The 23305-nt window shown below is 37.8% G+C and overlaps 1 protein-coding gene and 1 pseudogene across 4 annotated transcripts in view; one reads left to right on the forward strand and one right to left on the reverse strand.

The window, feature by feature from the left end:
- WDR70 (WD repeat domain 70) overlaps positions 1 to 23305 on the forward strand; it is a 310180-nt gene that overhangs the window by 62154 nt on the left and 224721 nt on the right. For all 4 annotated transcript variants that reach the window (XM_019930128.3, XM_073802066.1, XM_019930126.3 and 1 more), the window contains one exon: positions 7785 to 7918. In XM_019930128.3, coding sequence (XP_019785687.2) covers positions 7785 to 7918 — 134 coding nt within the window. The remainder of the gene's footprint in view (positions 1 to 7784; positions 7919 to 23305) is intronic.
- LOC117311539 (nucleotide triphosphate diphosphatase NUDT15-like) lies at positions 5420 to 7371 on the reverse strand (annotated as a pseudogene).

Genomic DNA, 23305 nt, shown 5'->3' on the forward strand with positions numbered 1-23305 from the left:
GTGACATCTTTGTCTGGTTTTGGTATCAGGGTGATGGTGGCCTCGTAGAATGAGTTTGGAAGTGTTCTTCCCTCTGCTATATTTTGGAAGAGTTTGAGAAGGACAGGAGTTAGCTCTTCTCTAAATGTTTCATAGAATTCCCCTGTGAAGCCATCTGGTCCTGGGCTTTTGTTTGTTGGAGGATTTTTAATCACACTTTCATTTCAGTGCTTGTGATTGGTCTGTTCATATTTTCTATTTCTTCCTGGTTCAGTCTTGGCAGGTTGTGCTTTTTTAAGAATTTGTCCATTTCTTCCAGGTTGTCCATTTTATTGGCATAGAGTTGCTTATAGTAATCTCTCATGATCCTTTGTATTTCTGCATGTCAGTTGTTACTTCTCTTTCATTTCTATTGATTTGAGTCTTCTCCCTTTTTTTCTTGATGAGTCTGGCCAGTGGTTTCTTAATTTTGTTTATCTTCTCAAAGAACCAGTTTTTAGTTTTATTGATCTTTGCTATCATTTCCTTCATTTCTTCTTCATTTATTTCTGATCTGAAGATTTCTTCTGCTAACATTGGGGTTTTTTTATTCTTCTTTCTTTGATTGCTTTAGGTGTAAGGTTAGGTTGTTTATTTGAGATGTTTCTTGTTTCATAAGATAGGATTGTATTGCTATAAACTTCCCTCTTAGGACTTCTTTTGTTGCATTCCATAGGTTTTGGGTCGTCGTGTCTCCATTGTCATTTGTTTCTAGGTATTTTTTGATTTCCTCTTTGATTTCTTCAGTGATCTCTTGGTTATTAAGTAGTGTATTGTTTAGCCTCCATGTGCTTGTATTTTTTACAGATATTTTCCTGTAATTGATATCTAGTCTCATCGCGTTGTGGTCGGAAAAGATACTTGATACGATTTCAATTTTCTTAAATTTACCAAGGCTTGATTTGTGACCCAAGGTATGATCTATCCTGGAGAATGTTCCATGAGCACTTGAGAAGAATGTGTATTCTGTTTTTTTGGATGGAGTGTCCTATGAATATCAATTAAGTCCATCTTGTTTAATGTATCATTTAAAGCTTGTCTTTTCTTATTTATTTTCATTTTGCATGATCTGTGCATTGGTGAAACTGGGGTGTTAAAGTCCCCTACTATGAATGTGTTACTGTCGATTTCCCCTATTGTGGCTGTTAGTATTTGCCTTATGTATTGAGGTGCTCCTATGTTAGGTGCATAAATCTTTACAATTGTTATATCTTCTTCTTGGATCGATCCCTTGATCATTATATAGTGTCCTTCTTTGTCTCTTGTAATAGTCTTTATTTTAAAGTCTATTTTGTCTGATATGAGTATTGCTGCTCCAGCTTTCTTTTGATTTCCATTTGCATGGAATATCTTTTTCCATCCCCTCACTTTCAGTCTGTATGTGTCCCTAGGTCTGAAGCGGGTCTCTTGTAGACAGCATATATACGGGTCTTGTTTTTGTATCCATTCAGCCAGTCTATGTCTTTTGGTTGGAGCTTTAATCCATTTACATTTAAGGTAATTATTGATATGTATGTTCCTATTCCCATTTTCTTAATGGTTTTGGGTTTGTTATTGTAGGTCTTTTCCTTCTCATGTGTTTCCTGCCTAGAGAAGTTCCTTTAGCATTTGTTGTAAAGCTGGTTTGGTGGTGCTGAAGTCTCTTAGCTTTTGCTTGTCTGTAAAGGTTTTAATTTCTCCATCAAATCTGAATGATATCCTTGCTGGGTAATCTTGGTTGTAGGTTTCTCTCCTTCATCACTTTCTATATGTCCTGCCACTCCCTTCTGGCTTGCAGAGTTTCTGCTGAGAGATCAGCTGTTAACCTAATGGGGATTCCCTTGTGTGTTATTTGTTGTTTTTCCCTTGCTGCTTTTAATATTTTTTCTTTGTATTTAATTTTTGATAGTTTTATTAATATGTGTCTTGGTGTGTTTCTCCTTGGATTTATTGTCTGTGGGACTCTCTGTGCTTCCTGGACTTGATTAACTGTTTCCTTTCCCATGTTAGGGAAGTTTTCACTTCTATTCTCTTCAAATATTTTCTCAGTCCCTTTGTTTTTCTCTTCTACTTCTGGGACCCCTATAACTTGAATGTTGGTGCATTTAATGTTGTCCCAGAGGTCTCTGAGTCTATCCTCAGTTCTTTTCATTTTTTTTCTTTATTCTGCTCTGCAGTAGTTATTTCCACTATTTTATCTTCCAGGTCACTTATCTGTTTTTCTGCCTCATTTATTCTGCTATTGATCCCTTCTAGAGAATTTTTAATTTCATTTATTGTGTTGTTCATCACTGTTTGCTCTTTAGTTCTTCTAGTTACTTGTTAAACGTTCCTTGTGTTTTCTCCATTGTGTTTCCAATAATTTGGATCCTCTTTATTATTGTTATTGTGAATTCTTTTTCAGGTAGACTGCCTATTTCCTCTTCGTTTGTTAGGTCTGGTGGGTTTTTGCCTTGCTCCTTCATCTGCTGTGTGTTTCTCTGTTTTCTCATTTTGCTTAACTTACTGTGTTTGGGATCTCCTTTTTGCAGGCTGCAGGTTCATAGTTCCTGTTGTTTTTGGTGTCTGTCCCCAGTGGCTAAGGTTGGTTCAGTGGGTTGTGTAGGCTTCCTGGTGGAGGGGACTAGTGCCTGTGTTCTGGTGGACGAGGCTGGATCTTGTCTTTCTTTCTGGTGGGTAGGTCCACGTCTGGTGGTGTGTTTTGGGTTGTCTGTGGCCTTATTATGATTTTAGGCATCCTCTCTGCTAATGGATGGGGTTGTGTTTCTGTTTTGCTAGTTGTTTTGCATGGGGTGTCTTGCATTGTAGCTTGCTGGTCGTTGAGTGGAGCTGGGTCTTGGCACTGAGAAGGAGATCTCTGGGAGATTTTTGCCTTTTGATATTATTTGGAGCTGGGAGGTCTCTTTTGGACCAGTGTCCTGAACATGGCTCTCCCACCTCAGAGGCACAGCCCTGACACCTGGCTGGAGCACCAAGAGCCTGTCCTGCACAGAGCTCAGAATAAAAGGGAGATAAAAAGAGAAAGAAAGAAAGAAAGAAGGTAAAATAAAATAATAAAATAAAAAATAATTTTTAAGAAAAAAAAGTTTTAAGTAGTTAAAAACAAACAAACAAAAAATGGACAGATAGAACCCTAGGACAAATGGTAAAAGCAAAGCTATACAGACAAAATCAGACACAGAAGCATACACATAGACAGTCACAAAAAGAGAAAAAGGGGGAAAAAAATATATCTTTGCTCCCAAAGTCCACCACCTCAATTTGGGATGATTCGTTGTCTATTCATGTATTCCACAGATGCAGGTACATCAAGTTGATTGTGGAGATTTTATCCGCTGCTCCTGAGGCTGCTGGGAGAGATTTCCCTTTCTCTTCTTTGTTCGCACAGCTCCCGGGGTTCAGCTTTGGAATTGGACCCGCCTCTGCGTGTAGGTCACCTGAGGGCATCTGTTCTTCTCTCAGACATGACAGTGTTAAAGGAGCAGCTGATTTGGGGGGCTCTGGCTCACTCAGGCCGTCGGGAGGGAGGGGTACGTATGTGGGGCGAGCCTGCGGCGGCAGAGGCAGGTGTGACGTTGCACCATCCTGAGGTGCGCCGTGTATTCTCCCGGGGAAGTTGTCCCTGGATCACTGGACCCTTGCAGTGGCGGGCTGCACAGGCTCCCCGGAAGGGGGGTGTGGATAGTGACCTCTGCTTGCACACAGGCTTCTTGGTGGTGGCAGCAGCAGCCTTAGTGTCCCATGCCCATCTCTGGGGTCCACGCTGATAGCCGTGGCCGGCGCCCGTCTCTGGAGCTCCTTTAAGCGGTGCTCTGATTCCCCTCTCCTCGTCCACCAGGAAACAAAGAGGCCAGAAAAATTCTCTTGTCTCTTCGGCAGCTCCAGACTTTTTCCCAGACTCCCTCCCGTCTAGCTGTGGTACACTAACCCTTTCAGGCTGTGTTCACGCCGCCATCCCCAGTCCTCTCCCTGCGATCCGACCGAAGCCCGAGCCTCAGCTCCCAGCCCCGCCCGCCCCGGCGGGTGAGCAGACAAGCCTCTTGGGCTGGTGAGTGCCGATCGCCACCGATCCTCTATGCGGGAATCTCTGCGCTTTGCCCTCCGCACCCCTGTGGCTGCGCTCTCCTCGGTGGCTCCGAAGGTCCTCCCTCCGACTCCTGCAGTCTTCGCCCTCAGAGCAGCTTCCTAGTGTGTGGAAACCTTTCCTCCCTCCCACTGGTGCCGGTCACATCCCTATTCTTTTGTCTCTGTTTCTTCTTGTTTTTCTTTTGTCCTAGTCAGGTACGTGGGGAATTTCTTGCCTTTTGGGAGGTCTGAGGTCTTCTGCCAGCATTCAGTAGGTGTTCTGTAGAAGTTGTTCCACATGTAGATGTATTTCTGATGTATCAGTGGGGAGGAAGGTGATCTCTGCGTCTTACTCTTCCGCCATCTTGAAGCTCCGCCAGAGCTCTGTTTTCTGTTACTCATTACCTTTCATATCCTTTTGGTGGATCATAAATGGAGTATATAAGCAGCCACAGAGATCCTGATACTTTATTTATTTGTTTGTTTATTTATTTATTTTTAGCTGCATTGGGTCTTCGTTGCTGTGCATGGGCGTTCTCTAGTTGCAGCAAGCGGGGGTTCCTGTTTGTTGCAGTGTGCGGGCTTCTCATTGCGGTGGCTTCTCTTGTTGTGGATCATGGGCTCTAGGCGCATGGCCTTCAGTGGTTGTGGCACGTGGGCTCAGTAACTGTGGTTTGCTGGCTCTAGAGCACAGGCTCAGTAGCTGTGGCGCATGGGCTTAGTTGCTCTGCAGTATGTGGGATCTTCCTGGACCAGGGATAGAACCCGTGTTCCCTGCATTGGCAGGTGGATTCTTAACCACTGAGCCACCAGGGAAGCCCAAGGTCCTGGTACTTCAGAATGCTAGCATTGAAGATCTCATTTTGTCACTTTGCCCTTTGCTTTCTTCTTTGCCATCTTTCTTCTGTCCTTAGATTAAAAAAAGTGAACTTTGTAGTTTATCTTGTTCTTTCCTGATAGAGGGTAATTAATCTTACATTTGTCAAACTGGATAGCTGTTTGTTTTGTATGTGTTTTTTTAATTTACAGTCCTCGTTCCTTTTTTAAAAGGGCTATTTATTGTCACATTTGTGCCAGGCACTGTGCTGGGCACAAGGATGGTCTTTGTGCACATGGAATTTACACTCTTTTTTTTTCTTCTAGTTTTTAGAGTTTTTAACTCATTTACAAATAAGAAAAACTGATACATGCTAACATAAATAATTTTTGTGAAAAATTACTTTTTTGAAAGCGAAAAAACCCATTAATGAGGAGAGTGATATTATTTCACAGTTTTGCAAATCTCTTTAATATCTGTCTTAATAGAAGAGGGCTGGATTTATCATACCTGCTTTTTTGCATTCAGTCTTTTACAATATCACACATCCTGTAGCCTCTGAATAAAAGGCAAATGATGTCTTAGTATTGTAAAAATAGCTTTGATCTTGAGTACACTTGAAAGGGTCTTGTGGACCCTCCAGATCACACTTTGAGAACCACTGCTGTATTCTAATCTCCTCATTTTACATGTAAACGCCCTGGATCTCGAGAGATTAAGCGAGAAATCCATAGTCTTACCAATTATCACATATTCTGTGTCTGAATGTAATGCAGTCACATATCCTAGGAAAATTTTCACAAGAAAAGGCTGAAAAGGTGGTGGGTATATTAAGAATTTGCAACTAAACTGGCAATCTTTTGGAACTTTTTAGATAAAATGGGAGTTTTTCTGAAATTAGATATTTTCCATTCCTTAGCCAGACCTTATTTTGTCTTTTTTTTAAAAAAATCAAAGAATCTTCTTGGCCACTTAAGAGATCATTTCCTTTGTATCCTACCAGATGATCCAGAGAAGGATCATAGCCTTGTTCCTTTAAACAACCTAATGCCCAGAAAAGCTGGTCCACTAGAGGAAATTCTTCCCAAGGAATATACTTCCTACTTTCATTTTTTTTTAGGTTCTACATTTTTTGGTTCTAAATTATGAATCACATCCATTTCTTTTTTCATTAACATAGTGACATAATGGTAATTCTCTTCCTCAGTGAAAGAATTCACAACAGGGAAATTCCTGGCGGTCCAGTGGTTAGGACTCTGCACTTACACTGCCGGGGGGCACGGTTTTGATCCTTGGTTGGGGAACTAAGATCCTGCATGCCGCGCAGCACAGTGAAAAAAAAAAAAAAAGAATTCACAACGGCGAACGTTTTTTAGGTGAAGAACTGCTTCTCCCCAGGTTTCCCTTTGGGCACATTCTTCCCAGTTTACCCTGAAGTCCAAATGACCACCAGGAAGTTGGAAACTGCAGGTTGCAAACAACACTGTCCTTTTCCCCAGGAGAACAGTGAGGATGCCTGCAGCTGGTCACCATTCCTCCCACCCTGATTCAGGGCCTCAGCCCCTGTGGCTCCACACTGGTGGTCACGGGGTAGGAGCGAAATTTACACTCTTGAGGGGAGGACAGGAATAGAATAGACAAGTCACAGATGAATTTGCAATTTCAAATTACATTGTAGGGAGATGAACACTGGTGGGGTTAGCTTTATCAGGAGGAGGGACACCTCTAATTTTAACAGGAGGGAAGAAGGGTAGAGTGGGCATGGAGGCAAGTAAGTCTGTAGTTGGTGGTAGCAAGTCACTTCTTAGACTTTAAAAACTAATGTTTATTTAGTTTTATTTTCGATTGTTTTAAGACATATTGTTCAAGCATTCAAATGATAGCTCTCATTTGAATGCTTTCTTTAACCCATTTAGGGTACATATCTAATTTAAACATATAACAAGTTATTTGCTATATTTGTGTATAATTCCATTATATTCTGAAATCAGTATTCACAGGTAGTAATTGAAATGAGTGTAAGTTATTTTGTCAGTATCTGGTTTTGACTGCAGTAATTCTGTTACATTTAATTAACATTTCAAGTCTATTTGGAGGATTGATTTGTAGTGCCTTTCTTTATATAAAGCTATGATCCTTTTACTGTCTCATGTATATGATAATCACATTTAATATTCCTAATGCAGTGTTTCCTTCTGAGAGGTCAGTAGATCCAGGGACTAAGTGCTTTGGCAAGAATGATAAATGTAGCTCAAGAACAGTGAGTTACACAATGGATATTTGTATGTAAATTGAACCTTGAAAAGTTCACGGGGAAAGCAAAGATTTTATGGAACCAGTATAAGTGATATAATGTGGTTAGTTACTTACAAATTCAGCTTTAAAAATAATTGTTTAAGGTGACTAAACAATTAGCCAAATGCACAAGATAATAATTTCTACTTTGCTGTATTTTGTTAAATAGATTTATGGTTCCTATTGGCATTACTCATTTTGGGAATTTTAGATTCATGTGTTATTCATTTAGTGATAGTCAAACAATCTTAAAAGGCTTCCTCAAAATTGTTTATTGAAAAAGCTGAATTGTTTGTAAGATTTCTACTTATATACTAAAGCAACTTAGTTTATCATATGACAGCTATTCTGAGTACATGGTAGATAAGTTTGGATGACGCTACTGATTAGATTAAACTAAAATATTTTCTTGTATTTCAAAGAAATAATACGCCTAATAACAAAGCCACATAATATAGAAGGTGCTTTCCATTTTCACTTTTCAGAAGTAACAGCAGTGGTGATCTATATTTACAGTGCCTGTAAGGTAGGAAGTAGGGTTAGAGAAAGGAAATGGGGTTATAATAGACAATAAGTAGCTTTTCTCCATTTTTTTTTTTTTTTAAACCAGGTTTCTGCTTTGGGTCTGGATCCCTCAGGTGCCCGTTTGGTGACTGGAGGATATGACTATGATGTTAAGTTTTGGGATTTTGCTGGAATGGATGCTTCTTTTAAGGCATTTCGATCCCTTCAGCCCTGTGAATGGTATGTATTATGCAACTTAATACCTTCATATTTGAAGACACAGTCTCTTGTTATTTGAATTCTGTTTATGATGATTTTTACCAAAATACAATAAGTTTACATGACTATGTACTACGTTCGTTATTCAGATGAAAGCAAAGTGTACCTTTTATGTTTCTTTTCTTTAGTAAATTTCCTTTAGTTTCATTCATTTATTCTTTAGTAAATTTCCTTTAGTTTCATTAATTTATGTTTTAAAGACTGCCTTTTGTTGTTATGTTTTAAAGACTGTCTTTTGTTGTTTTTTAAAAAATATTTTAATTTAGAAATCGTTACCTTGCCTAGTTTATTTTAAAACACTTCATTAAGTACTGTGTAATACTATGTGTGTGTACAACGTATGTTAAGCCAAGTGCTAGTTGGTGCTGCACTGTGCAGGTATGGTCAGCTAGCATTATATTATTGTAAAGGACTTTACATGTTGCTACCATAAGCCACCCTCTTATTTCTACTTTTGACCATCGTTGATCTTTTAGCGTATTGGATATCAGAAATGGATTTTATTGGTGAAACTATCTTGTTAACTTGCATAACGTATGTTGGAAATGAGTTTTCAATGATGAGATTTAAAAATATTCAAGATATGTGGATTAGCTGAAATTACTCTGACTCAATTTCTTACTCTTGCATGAATGGGGTATAAATCTAGTTTTGCCTTCAACCTGAACTCTTAGGGGTTTTGTTTCATCTCCACTTGTAAACTCTGGATTTCATCAACTATATGGAGAAAGTTCCTGTCTGTGGACTGTTGAGCGTTTGCTTCCAGTGAACCTTTTGTGAAAGTGGTGGTTGGAGCATCTAAATGAGATGCTGGGATTTTTCTCAAGCCTGCAGAACAGATCATATGAATTGTTTGTGCTTACTTGCCAATAAATATTACATAATAGATGTCTGTCTTATGTGGATCAGAATTGAGTCAGACCTCAAATTTCTCTGGCAGTTATATAGTTATCTAGCAAAATAACCTTGCTGACTAAAGTGGCTCTGGTCAGTGTTCTACAAATCATTGATTTGTAAAGTTTGAAGTTATAACTCTTAAGCTGTCTAGTAGTAAAGATTTGAGAATTCCCTAAATAGATCTTAACAGATATAGGATCAATTGAAAGGAAAAAAAAAAACTGAGTATCTCCAATGATGGCTATATTTAAAATAGCTCTTATGATTTAAAATAGTGACATCTATCTTGAGTTAGTATGATGACCTTTTTTTAAAATACATTTATTTATTTTATTTATTTATTTTTGGCTATGTTGGGTCTTCGTTGCTGTGTGCGAGCTTTCTCTAGTTGCAGCGAGCAGGGGCTACTCTTCATTGCAGTGCGCAGGCTTCTCATTGTGGTGGCTTCTCTTGTTGTGGTGGGTGGGCTCTAGGCACACGGGCTTCAATAGCTGTGGCTCACGGGCTCAGTAGTTGTGGCTCGTGGGCTCTAGAGCACAGGCTCAGTAGTTGTGGCGCACGGGCTTAGTTGCTCTGTGGCATGTGGGATCTTCCCGGACCGGGGCTCAAACGCGTGTCCCCTGCATTGGCAGGCAGATTCTTAACCACTGCACCACCAGGGAAGCCCCATGATGACCTTTTAAAAATGTATTTAAAATATGTTGTTTAGGGCTTCCCTGGTGGCACAGTGGTTGAGAGTCCGCCTGCCGATACAGGGGACACGGGTTCGTGCCCTGGTCCGGGAAGATCCCACATGCCGCGGAGCAGTTGGGCCCGTGAGCCATGGCCGCTGAGCCTGCGCGTCCGGAGCTTGTGCTCCGCAATGGGAGAGGCCACAACAGTGAGAGGCCCGTGTACTGCAAAAAAAAAAAAAAAAAATGTTGTTTATACCCCTTTTTCCCACATGATAGATAGTCTCTTGATTCATATAGGGATTGTGCTCTCCTTCTACCTCTACAACTATAAGGTGACTTGTTCAGGACTATCCAGTGCTATATCAATGATCAGCTCTGAATGGAATACATATCTCATGAGTCTCAAGCCAGTGCTCTATTATTCACTAAACTATGTCATTTGCTACACTGTTGTAATTGAAAATGCAGAAAAAACCAAGAATAAGCTTGTTTTCTCTTCTGTAATTAAATTGTTGCATCCTATATGTAATTGTGAGCTATCAAAGATTAGATAGATGGGAAGAAATAGAATTCTTGACAATTCATATAAAATTAATATAAAACTCTAATATTGCAAACATTATGTGAATGTTACTCCTTTAAATCATGAGAACTATTTAACTTTGCCATCACTTGCCCCTAATCTCAAAGTAATGTGACTCTGCTTTTTATGATGTTTTTGTGACTCAGTGTGTATTTTATATCTATTTACATCTTCATCTATAATTCCCTTTTTACTGCAAAAAGATTTCAAATGGAGAAAAAAGCAGAGGAATTAGTATGATAGCCATCTACCCTTTACCTAGATTTAAGTTATAAATATTTTTCTTTATTTGCTTCATCTCATTTTTGTAATTTTTGAATTATTTAAAAGTAAAGACACTGTTTGTATGTAACAAAACAGAAACAGACTCACAGAGAAAATAAACTAGTGGTTACCAATGGGGAGAGGGAAGATGAGAGGGTCAGGATAGGGGTATAGGATTAAGGAGATACAAACTACTATGTATAAAATAAATAAGCAACAAAGATATATTGTACAGCCTAAGGAAATATAGCCATTAGTTTGCAGTAACTTTAAATGGAGTATAATCTATAAAATTATTGAATTGCTCTGTTGTACACCTGAAACTAATAAAATATTATAAATCAACTATAATATAAGAAAAATAAAGACAGACATACCTTTCACTTCGAAATACTTCAATGTTATCTTTGAAAAAGATAGACGCTTTCTTATATAAATGTAGTTCCATTATTATTTTTAACAAAATTCTTCAGAATTCCTTAATATTTCCAATAAATATTCTGTATTTAAATTTCCCCATTTGCCCTCAAAATGTGTTTTTTAAAAAATTTATTTATTTATTTTATTATTTATTTTGGCTGTGCCGGGTCTTAGTTGCGGCAGGCAGGATCTTTAGTTGCAGCATATGGACTTAGTTGCAGCATGCATTTGGGATCTAGTTCCCTGATCAGGGATCAAGCTCGTCCCCCTGCATTGGGAGCACAGAGTCCTACCCAGTGGACCACCAGGGAAGTCCCTGAAAATGTGTTTTAATGCTGGTTTGTCAGACATGGATCCAATCAAGTAATACACATCACATCTATTTTATATCTCTTACGTCTCTTTTAATCTACACTGACCCTTCCTTAACCATTTTCTTTCCCATAACTTTGTTAAACAGACAAGTCTAGTCGTCCTCTATGAGATTCTTCCTTCCTCATTTTCTAATTGCTTCCTTTTGGTATTATTTGTTTCTTTATCTCCACTATTTCCTATAGAAGATCCAAAGGCTTGATTATAATCCATATTGTTTCACATCAGATGGCATGTATTGTCTGGTTGTTGTCACTATTAGTAACTAGCAATTAAGACTGATCCCTGGAGTAAGTTGGGACATCTGATTCCTCCATTGTAAAGTTAATATTACATACTTGAGATAGGCAAGAACTTTGGGGGGAAGATACCTTGGTACCATGTAAATATCCAGATTCTATTCATCCTTTCACTTAATAAGTTTAGCATCCATTGATTATTCATACCTGAATCATTTATTTCATCGAGGGCTGCAAGATAGTGGTTTTCTAATTCTGTTGTTTCATCTACTTTTACTTGCTGGCATTCTTCTAAGAGAAGTACTTTTCCTCATGCCTGATGTTATTTGGTTCCCCTGAAATACAGTTCCTAATGGAGAGTCAGGATAAATGCTTAGTTATTTCCCTTTTATTACTCATTTTTAGCTTATGGGTTGGTGTTGATAAATGAGTTGTTGCTGTTATTCATGGTGATAGTTTTTTTTTTAATTTTTTTGCTTTTTCTTTTTTGATTACTGGTATTTATGATTTTGAAATTTTCATGTGTTTCAGTCAATTGCAGTCATTCTTTTTTTAAAAGAATTTTATTTATTTTTGGCTGCGTTGGGTCTTCGTTGCTGCACTCAGGCTTTCTCTAGTTGTGGAGAGCGGGGGCTACTCTTTGTTGCCATGCGCAGGCTTCTCATTGCAGTGGGTTCTCTTGTTGCAGAACACGGGCCCTAGGCGTGTGGGCTTCAGTAGTTGTGGTGCGCAGGCTCAGTAGTTGTGGCTCTTGGGCCCTAGAGCGCAGGCTCAGTAGTTGGGACGCATGGGCTTAGTTGCTCCGTGGCATGTTGGGATCTCCCCAGACCAGGGATTGAACCCATGTCCCCTGCATTGGCGGGAAGATTTTTTTTTTTTTTTTTGTGGTACGTGGGCCTCTCACTCTTGGGGCCCCTCCCGCTGCGGAGCACAGGCTCCGGACACGCAGGCCCAGCGGCCATGGCTCACGGGCCCAGCCGCTCCGCGGCATGTGGGATCCTCCCGGACCAGGGCACGAACCCGTGTCCCCTGCATTGGCAGGCGGACTCCCAACCACTGCGCCACCAGGGAAGCCCTGGCGGGAAGATTCTTAACAACTGTGCCATCAAGGAAGTCCCAGTCATTATTCTTTTTGATGTTTAAAGTGTCTCAGATTTGGCCATTGGGAGTCCCTGATTGCTATGTAGTTTTGACATGACCTCATTAGTCTTTAAAAGCTTACTTATTTTCTGGAACAACATGTTGTAGGCTTCCCAGTACATGCCTTTCCAGGTCCCAGAGTGAGCATTTCCCCACAGACACCTGTTTTGTTAGTGGGAATGGTATTCAGAGACCAAATCTGGATGCTACACATGTTCATTGACATTGGGGTATCATTACTTCTTGACCTTTTCAGTGGAAAGAGGTGAAAAATATAGATAAGTGTGTGTGTGCTTAAATGATGAGATCATATTGACATTTCCATTTCAAAATTTTAGTAAACTTTAACTTTCTGAATAATTTTTAATTTACTGAAAAGATATACAGATTGTCCAGAGTTCAGGTATACCCCTAACCCAGTTTCTCCTTTTGTTAACATCTTACATTACCATGTCACGTTACGTTTGTGATAATTAAACCAACATTGGTACATTATCATTAGCTAAATGCCAAACTTTATTTCGATTTCACTTTTTTTATAAACTAATATCCCTTCTAAGATATTACATTACATTTAGTCTTCATGTCTGTTTAGTCTCCTCTGGTTTATGATACTTTCTCAGTCGTTGTTTGATTTTCATGACTTGACAGTTTTGAGGTGTATCGGTCAGGTATTTTGTAGAATATCCTTTGACTTATTTTTTAATGGCATTTTTCTCATGGTTAGACTGAGGCTGTGGGTTTTTGGGCTGAAGATCACAGAGGTGAAGTGCCCTTCTTGTCACATATCAGGGGTACATGCTATCATGTTTTTAAGGTTTCTCCACTATAGAGTTACTTTTTCCTCACCTTTCCATATGCCATTCTTTGGAAGCAAGTCAACAAATGTTGCTCACACTTGGTAGAGTGGAAAAATTAAGCTGTCCCTCCTGAAGGGGGTGATAATTACATAAACTACTTGGAATTCTTCTGCAAGGAAGAATGTTTGTTTGTTTATTTGTTCATTTCTATTTATACCTTGAATTATAAGTCAATACTGTGTTATTTATTTTGTTGCTCAGATTGTTTCAGCTGTGGCCATTGTGAGCTCTTTCAGTTTGCCTCTTGTGTTCTTTTCTTTGACACAGTCTTTTGGTTATCCGTTTTGTGAAATGTCACATGGGTTTATCCCTGGGAGACAAGGGAGGCAACACAATTATGTGCTTTGCTATCTGTACATGAACTAACACATGCACAGTGACCAATCAGGGACAGATTTTGGAGGAAGTGGTGTGATTGGTCATTGATCAGGATGCACAGCTGCTATTTATATAGTGATTTTTGGACTGAAGTGCTAGTAGCAAAATTTGTACTTTATGCAGTTACTCACAGTTAATATACCATAGTAACTGAAATTTGAACCATGTTGTTGGGGCCTGGTATTATTTATCTAAACCATAGCGACTGAAATTCATGCATATCAGAACCATGCAAAGCAAGGATTGCCTGTATTCGATATGCAAAAGTAAAAAAGAAACTCAATGGGACGTATAGAATGAATTTTTTTTTATTGTTGAAAATAAATTATATTCCTGTACTCTAATCTTCTGGTCTGCTAACAGACTAACAAGTTAATCATTAGTTTGGAAACTTATAAGCCTGGTTCTTGCTTTAAGTTCTGGGATAATTTAGTCAATAAAGTGTTTTTTAGTCAGATGTAACACAATTTCATACATAGTAAGTATTGATTTAAGTGGTTGTGTACTTACATTCGCTTCCGAGAAATTTTTTTGCAGGTTTAATTACTATATGATAATGGTTTTCAGTAGTTTGTTCATCGTTTGTGTCAGATGTTCAGCCTTTTCAAGTGGATGAATGCTACTATTTTTCATCAGGTGTTTGTTGGTTTAAAATCACTATTCATATAAATGTTAAAATAAGTTTCCACTTCAGAAGTCCACCAAAGATCCATAACTGAGGACACAGTTGTTTTGGGCCATGCATTGTGGAGATTGTCTTCCCAAAGCATTCTGTGAATGGGCACTCACTGGAACTGCTCAACTCTGACCGTTCAGCGTGAGGTCACTCAGCCCTGCATATTGCAGTAAATTCTGAGACTTGGCACATTACAGTTTTCTCAGACAGGGGTTTATGGGCATATTCTCAGGGGCTTATGAATTCTTTTTACTAATTTAGAAATTCTGTTTTTTTCATTTTGATAACCATTTGGCACAACGCTAATGCCTGCGTTTGTTTACCTTTGTGTTTAAAATCACCTGGGCTCAAATGCTCCATTCACTTTCAGTTGCCGTAGCCTCATGAGAAGGGAGCAGAGACACCCTTCATATATAAATGCCAAATGAAAGCCTGTTTTGTCATAAAGTGTTGTATGAACAAAGTTTTCATAGTAGTTATAATAGAGACACTTGGTGGAAAGACTGGATCATTGCTGTAACACAGCAAAATAGGCCTGTGCTAGTGCAGGCAACTGGTATTCATTAACTTGTTCAGCTGATGGCTGATTAAAGGACTGTGGCAGAGGGATATAATCAGTTTGTCTCACAATAAAGAAGTTGTTTCAATCTTTATAGTGTTGTGTCAGAAAACAACATCTTAAAATTAATTTAAATTTCATTGGTTATTTTGTTTTAGTATTTGCTTTTAAAAAAATCACTTTATTGAGGTTTAATTTATATACCATAAAATTCACTCATTTTAAGCGTGTAGTTCAGTAGTTTTGAGTAAACTTACAGGGTTGTGCAACCATGACCACAATCTAATTATCATCACCCCAAAACAAACTTCATTCCTATTTGTGGTCACTCTCCATTTCTACCTCCGGCGTTAGGCAGCCACAACTCTGCCTCATAGGTGTGATTTTTCTGGATGTCTCATATAAATGGAATCATACAATATGTGGTCTCTTGTGTCTGTCCTCTTTCCCTTAGCATAGTATTTATGAGGTTCACCCATGTTGTAGCATACATCAGGACTTTTGTTCCTTTTTATGGTTGACTAGTATTCTGTTTTAGATAGATAGATAGATAGATGGCATATCTATCACTAGATGGCATATTTTGTTTGTCCATTCACCATTTGGTGGACATTTGGATTGTTTCCACTTCTTGGCTATTATGAATAATGCTGCTTGAACATTTGTGTACAAGTCTTTGGACATATATTTCCATCTCTTTTAACCTAAACTGCAAATTGCTAGGTCATATAGTAAATTTATGTTTAACATATTAATAACTTTATAGCTGTTTTCCAAAGTGGTTATACCATTTTACATTCCCACAAGCAATATATAAGGGTTCTAGTTTCTCTAAATTCTCACCAACAATTCCACATCCCCCCGCCCCACTGTACCACGTGGCTCATGAGATCTTAGTTCCCCAACCAGGGATTGAACCCAGGCCCTCGGCAGTGAGAGCACAGAGCCCTAACCATTGGACCACCAGGGAATTCCCTCACCAGCATTTGTTTTTGTTTTTTTGATGATAATCATCCCTGTGGGAGTGGAGTGATAAGTGTTTACTTTTTTTTCTCAATTTCTTTTTATTTATTTTTGACTGCATTGGGTCTTCATTGCTGTGCGTGGGCTTCTCATTGTGGTGGCTTCTCTTGTTGCGGAGAATGGGCTATAGGTGTGCAGGCTTCAGTAGTTGTGCATGGGCTCAGTAGTTGTGGCTCGCGGGCTCTAGAGCGCAGGCTCAGTAGTTGTGGCACATGGGCTAAGTTGCTCTAAGACATGTGGGATCTTCCCGGACCAGGGCTTGAACCCGTGTCCCCTGCACTGGCAGGTGGATTCTTAACCACTGCACTACCAGGGAAGTCCTGATCAGTGTTTTCTCTTAAATTCATTGCAAATCTGTACTCTTGTAAGAGTTGTTAGTAAAAGGAGCCTAGTTATATGTTCATACTCAGTTAAATAATAATATAATAAAATTATTTATCATCACAAAGTGGTCTCTAAAATACTTTCCCATCAAAAGGAAGGTATTATTACTGAAGTTAAATGCACTACCTAAGGCATTGAGAAAGGGTTCAGTTGTGGAACAGTCTTCAAAATGTATTGAGTTAAAAAAGCACAGTATGGAATAGTACATAGTTTTTTAAAAAGCTTGGAAAAAATAATATAGGCTATTTGCTTATATACGCTTTAAATATTCTTGGAAAGGTACACAAGAAAGCAATAACACTAGTCATCTATAGGGAGAAGAACTGATTATCTGGGAGACCAAGGTGGAAGGAAAATGTGTTATTATTTACCCTTTTCTATCTTTTGAGTTTTAGATACGAGGTGTGTATATTATTTAATACAGAGATAAGTTTTTTTTTTTGCTAGAGAACAAAGATATGTTCTGTTTACCTAATAGTAATATTAATAATGTGTATCATTATCACAGCTAACATTTATTGAGCCTGGCTAAATTCTTTATATCAGTTAATTCTCCTAACTGCCCTATGTCATAGGTATGTTTATTATCTCCCTTTGACAGTGTGGAAATGGAGGCTTAAAAATTAATTAGCCTAAGGTCATACAGTAAGTGACAGAACAGAGATTTGAATGCATGCATTCTAATTGTAGAGTTTGTGCCATTAATCACTATGTTATGCATAGGCACAGAGGGATTAAAACCATTTAGAGTAAGTGCCATCAGAAATAGTCAAGGGAGTTGTGCGTGTGTTTGCTTAAGTTCATTTATCGGTAAGCCTTACTTACTTTAACACTTTATTTACTGCCTTTGCCAGATAACTGAAGTAATACTATTTTAGCTTTTAGGTAAAGTTTTTAAAATTAGTTTACAGCTGATACTTATGCAGCATAATATTTAACATAATTGTGTGATAGATAAGTGTTTTTTTTCAGGCATTTGTGCTTTCTTTTGTTTTTCATGTTATCAGTTGTGAAAAAGAAACTGAAGATGGATAAAGGTTCCTCTTATAAAACTGTATTCATGATTTGTGTATGAGTTAATGTGTAAAGAAGCAGAGTTACATAAATTTCAGTAATCATATCATTGTAACTGTCTCATTTCTCCTGGCCAATAGCTCATTAATTGAATTCAAGTTAATGACAAAATGTTTTTGTTTGAACTTTTTATAATTATTAGTGAATTGGTAAACTCGCTTTATGAGTTTCCATAGTAATATTATTTTTGAAACTATTAGAGTTTGAAGCTTTTAGGGTAAGTAACCATAAGGCCAAATATGACTTTTTTCCCATAGATATCACTGATCAGTGGCATCATTAATTAGGCTCTACTTGAGAAGAAAAGTATAATATCAAATCCATCTAGCTACTTCAGTTTTGCATAACAAGCTTTTTTTTGTTTGCAGCTAATCTTGGATATCATCAATAGGAAAGAAAAAGTTACAAGATAACTTCATTCGTAAAGTTAGTAGGTTAATTAAATCACAAGTCATTCTTGGTATGTCAAGATAGTCCTAGGGATGACAGAACTTTCTTGTGGTTTACTAATTAGAACGAAGGTTGTTGACGTGGTCTGTATGGAAGTCAGTGTGGGATCATGTGCATCACCAGAAAGCTTTAATATGAGGTGAAAGGTGTGTGGGAAAGCACAGTTAATATTCTTTGATATATATATACTACGTACCTGAATATATTTTCTCCTTTGATATTTTCATTGTAAATTTATATAAGCTTAAGGATTTTTTTTTTTTGCTTAATTTTCTGGGTTTCTGTTACCCTCTATAACTGTCATCAAGTTGCATAATTTGTGTATTTTGTCTCATTAACTGAAAACCAGTGACCTCTTGAGTTGTGTCTCAGCTCAGATGTCAGCTCTTCAAAGAGACCTATCCTAATAATCCTGTTAGAAGTAGCTTATCCTGTTTCCTTGATCTATATTTCTGTTTTTGTGCCAGTACCATACTGTCTTGATTACTGTAGCTTTGTAGTATAGTCTGAAGTCAGGGAGCCTGATTCCTCCAGCTCCGTTTTTCTTTCTCAAGATTGTTTTGGCTATTGGGGGTCTTTTGTGTTTCCATACAAACTGTGAAATATTTTGTTCTAGTTCTGTGAAAAATGCCAGTGGTAGTTTGATAGGGATTGCATTGAATCTGTAGATTGCTTTGGGTAGTAGAGTCATTTTCACAATGTTGATTCTTGCAATCAAAGAACATGGTATATCTTTCCATCTATTTGTATCATCTTTGATTTCTTTTATTAGTGTCTTATAATTTTCTGCATACAGGATAGAAAGCCCAGAGATAAACCCACACACATATGGTCACCTTATCTTTGATAAAGGAGGCAAGAATATACAATGGAGAAAAGACAGCCTCTTCAATAAGTGGTGCTGGGAAAACTGGACAGCTACATGTAAAAGAGTGAAATTAGAACATTCCCTGACACCATACACAAAAATACACTCAAAATGGCTTAAAGACCTAAATATAAGGCCAGACACTCTCAAACTCTTAGAGGAAAACATAGGCAGAACACTCTATGACATAAATCACAGCAAGATCCATTTTGACCCACCTCCTAGAGAAATGGAAATAAAACCAAGAATAAACAAATGGGACCTAATGAAACTGAAAAGCTTTTGCACAGCAAAGGAAACCATAAACAAGACAAAAAGACAACCCTCAGAATGGGAGAAAGTATTTGCAAATGAAGCAACTGACAGGATTAATCTCCAAAATTTACAAGCAGCTCATGCAGCTCAATATCAAAAAAACAAACAACCCAATCCAAAAATGGGCAGAAGACCGAAATAGACATTTCTCCAAAGAAGATATACAGACTGCCAACAAACACATGAAAGAATGCTCAACATCACTAATCATTAGAGAAATGCAAATCAAAACTACATTGAGATATCATCTCACACCAGTCAGCATGGCCATCATCAAAAAATCTACAAACAGTAAATGCTGGAGAGGGTGTGGAGAAAAGGGAACCCTCTTGCACTGTTGGTGGGAATGTAAATTGGTACAGCCACTATGGAGAACAGTATGGAGGTTCCTTAAAAAACTCAAAATAGAACTACCATATGACCCAGCAATCCCACTACTGGGCATATACCTGAGAAAACTATAATTCAAAAAGAGTCATGGACCACAATGTTCATTGCAGCTCTATTTACAATAGCCAGGACATGGAAGCAACCTAAGTGTCCATCAACAGATGAATGGATAAAGAAGATGTGGCACATATATACAATGGAATATTACTCAGCCATAAAAATAAACGAAATTGAGTTATTTGTGGATGGTGGATGGACCTAGAGTCTGTCATACAGATTGAAGTAAGTCAGAAAGAGAAAAACAAATACCGTATGCTAACACATATATATGGAATCTAAAAAAAAAAAGGTCATGAAGAACCTGGGGCAAGGTGAGAATAGAGGTGCAGACCTACTAGAGAATGGACTTGAGGATACGGGGAGGGGGAAGGGTAAGCTGGGACAAAGTGATAGAGTGGCATGGACATATATACACTACCAAATATAAAATAGATAGCTAGTGGGAAGCAGCCGCATAACATGGGGAGATCAGCTCGCTGGTTTGTGACCACCTAGAGGGGTGGGATAGGGAGGGTGGGAGGAGGGAGATGCAAGAGGGGAGAGATACATATGTATATGTATAGCTGATTCACTTTGTTATAAAGGAGAAACTAACACACCATTGTAAAGCTATTATACTCCAATAAAGATATTAAAGAAAAAAAAGTAGGTTATCTCCCAATCTCTGTACCACCACCCACTCTATGCATTGTTCTGGTTTGTTTTCTTTATAGCACTTATCATTATCAGAAATGATCATCTGTTTTTTATATTTTACTTGTATTCCAACACCTGGAATAGTGCCTGGCATATAGTAGGAACTTATTATTCATTAAATAAGCAATGAATAATGGAATCTTTTCATCCTTTTCTCCAAAAATTTCTTGCTGTGTGGAATAAAAAAACATTTTCATCAGGATGTACCTATATATATATATTTTTTTTTTTTTTTTTTTAAAGGAGAGGAAGTATTACGATTTCTTTTCCTGGAAAATTAAAAAATTTTGGCTTAAACCATATTAGTTCAGGGCAAATAAAGAACAGGCAGTTTTTGAAATCTCTGGCTCTGCATCATCATGCATTGGGCTTCAGGTCTCAGGTTGATATGTTTAGTTTAAAAAACAAAAAGTAGGACATGGAATCTCAAGGTAACTGATTTGAGAGTTTTATTGCATCTTACGATTTCCATTCACTTTATGTTAAAATTGACTGCCACTGAACTGTAATTTCTACTTTTTGAAATGGCATTTGTAGTCCTTGGCATACATCTGTTAGTTTCTTCTTTTGATTAAATAGTTCCAGAGTTCAAAGGAAAAAAAAACACAAAACCTTTACCCACTCATCTTCCTGAGTGAATCCTAGGTTCAGAAGTTTAAAAATTTCTGTTACTAGAAGTAAGAATGGGTGAGTCATTGCTGTAGCCATTGGGCATGATTCTCTGCTTAAGTGGCTGAACTTGTGTCATAACTGTCAGTTATAATGGAGATGGAAGGAAATTTCATTACTCCCCCAGGCTTCCATTTAAGTATTTTTTCCCCCTGCTTTCTTTTCCATAGCAGACTGATTTATGTAAAATTCAGTTCTACAACTAAGTATTAGTCTAGGGTCCATGTGCATGATGGGCACGAACATGGATTCCATGTCATATGAGTCTGAATTTTTAATAAATTTATTTATTTTATTTATTTTTGGCTGCGTTGGGCCTTCGTTGCTGCACGCGGGCTTTCTCTAGTTGCGTTGAGCAGGGGCTGCTCTTTGTTCCGGTGCGTGGGCTTCTCACTGCGGTGGCTTCTCTTGTTGCGGAGCACAGGCTCTAGGCTCGAGGGCTTCAGTACTTGTGGCTCGCGAGCTCTAAAGCGCAGGCTCAGTAGTTGTGGCGCACGGGCTTAGTTGCTCCGCGGCATTTGGGATCTTCCTGGACCAGGGCTCGAACCCGTGTTCCCTGTGTTGGCAGATGGATTCTTTACCACTGCACCACACAGGGAAGCCCCAAGTCTGAATTTGAATTGTGCTTTGACTAGTTCATTTTCTGTGTGACTAGGTAAGTTTAATCACTTTGACCCTTGTTTTATTTCCCTGCAAAATAGAATGAATAATTCCATTTCTTTGGGTTGTAATAATGATTAATGGATAATATATGCAAAATGTGTGGCACAATGCTTGGTGCTTAGTAAAGCACTGTAAATATTAGCTCTTATTATCTTACTACTGTTTTAACATGAAGGAATTTCAGTACACAGACTCACAAATTGTTATCTTTAATGTATTACTAAGATTTTGTTAATCTCATAAGATTGGATTGTACCTCTAAAAATTCAGACTACTGTTGAAGCTATTATTTGTCCTGATTTCCTTTTTAGGAGTCCTGGCTATCCAGATCTATTATTTCTTCTCCATTTCCCTTTTCTTCTTTCTGACCCAGTTCTCTTTATCTTTTTATTTATTTTTGCTACAATCTGTGAGAATCTCTTAAATCAATCCACGTTACTAATTTCTTACCGTTTTAATTCAGGTCTTTATTGCTTTTAATGAACTTTTTAAAAGTCACATTTATTCAGGTATAATTTACATACACCCACCAGAATTCATCCTTTCAAGTGTACAGTACTGCAAGTTTTGAGAAATGCATAGTCATATTAACCACCACCACCACAATCAAGTTATAGAGCATTTTCATTATCCCAGAGAGTTCCTTCTAGTCACTTTGCAGTCATCTTTTCTCCTGACCCCCAGACAACCACTGTTCTGATTTTGTTGTTCCCTCTATCAGTAGTGTTTCCCCCTTTTTATTGTTGTGTAGTAGTCCCTTGGATGAATATACAACAGACAGCTTATCTGTTCACCAATTGATAGATATTTTGGTTGCTTCCAGTTTCTAGGTATTATGAATCAAGTTGCTATAAATGTTTCCATATAGGTCTTTTTGTAGATAGATGTTTTGATTCCCTTGGGTAAATACCTAAGAGAGAATTGCTGGGCTGTGTGGTATGTGTGTTAACTTTATAAGAAGTTTCCAAACTTTTCCAAAGTGCTGTACCATTTTGCTTTCTTAGGAGCAATATATAAGGGTTTTAGTTACTTCATGCTTACCAAATACTTGGTATTTTCAATATTTTTAAATTTAGCCATTCTTTTCCATGTATAGTGATATATACTTGGGTTTTAATTTAAATTTTCCTGATGAATAATAATGTTGAGCATCCTTTTATGTTCTTATTTATATTACATCTATCTTCTTTGGTGAAGTGTCCAAATCTTTTGTCCATTTTAAAAATTGGGTTGCTTTTCTTGGGTTGGTTGATAAAGTTCTTTATAAGATATGTTTATCACAAATATTTCCTCTTAGTCTGTGTCTTGCTTTTCATTTACATGATAGTGTCTTTTGAAGAGCATATTTAGCGTGATTTTAAATATTGTTCTCTGTCCTTGCTTATTTTCTGCTTATGTTAGTATAAGCCATATTTTCTTGAAACTTTTTTAAATAAAAAGATTTCCACAAACGTTTATTAAATGAAAAATAGTTTTCAAAAAGATCTTATTTTTGTAATATATAACTCACATATTTCTGTCTTTCAATTACTAGGAGAGTTTAAGAGGTTACATTTTGGGAATGGACAGAACTTTTGTAGTGGCAGTGAAGAACTTCCACTTTCTATGATATGGCAAAACAGCATGAATTACTTTTATAATTAAAAAGCTGTCTTATACTTCAGAAAACAAAAGATAACATAGGCAAAATTAAA

This window comes from Tursiops truncatus, chromosome 3, assembly GCF_011762595.2.
Source record: "Tursiops truncatus isolate mTurTru1 chromosome 3, mTurTru1.mat.Y, whole genome shotgun sequence".
Lineage (NCBI taxonomy): Eukaryota > Metazoa > Chordata > Mammalia > Artiodactyla > Delphinidae > Tursiops > Tursiops truncatus.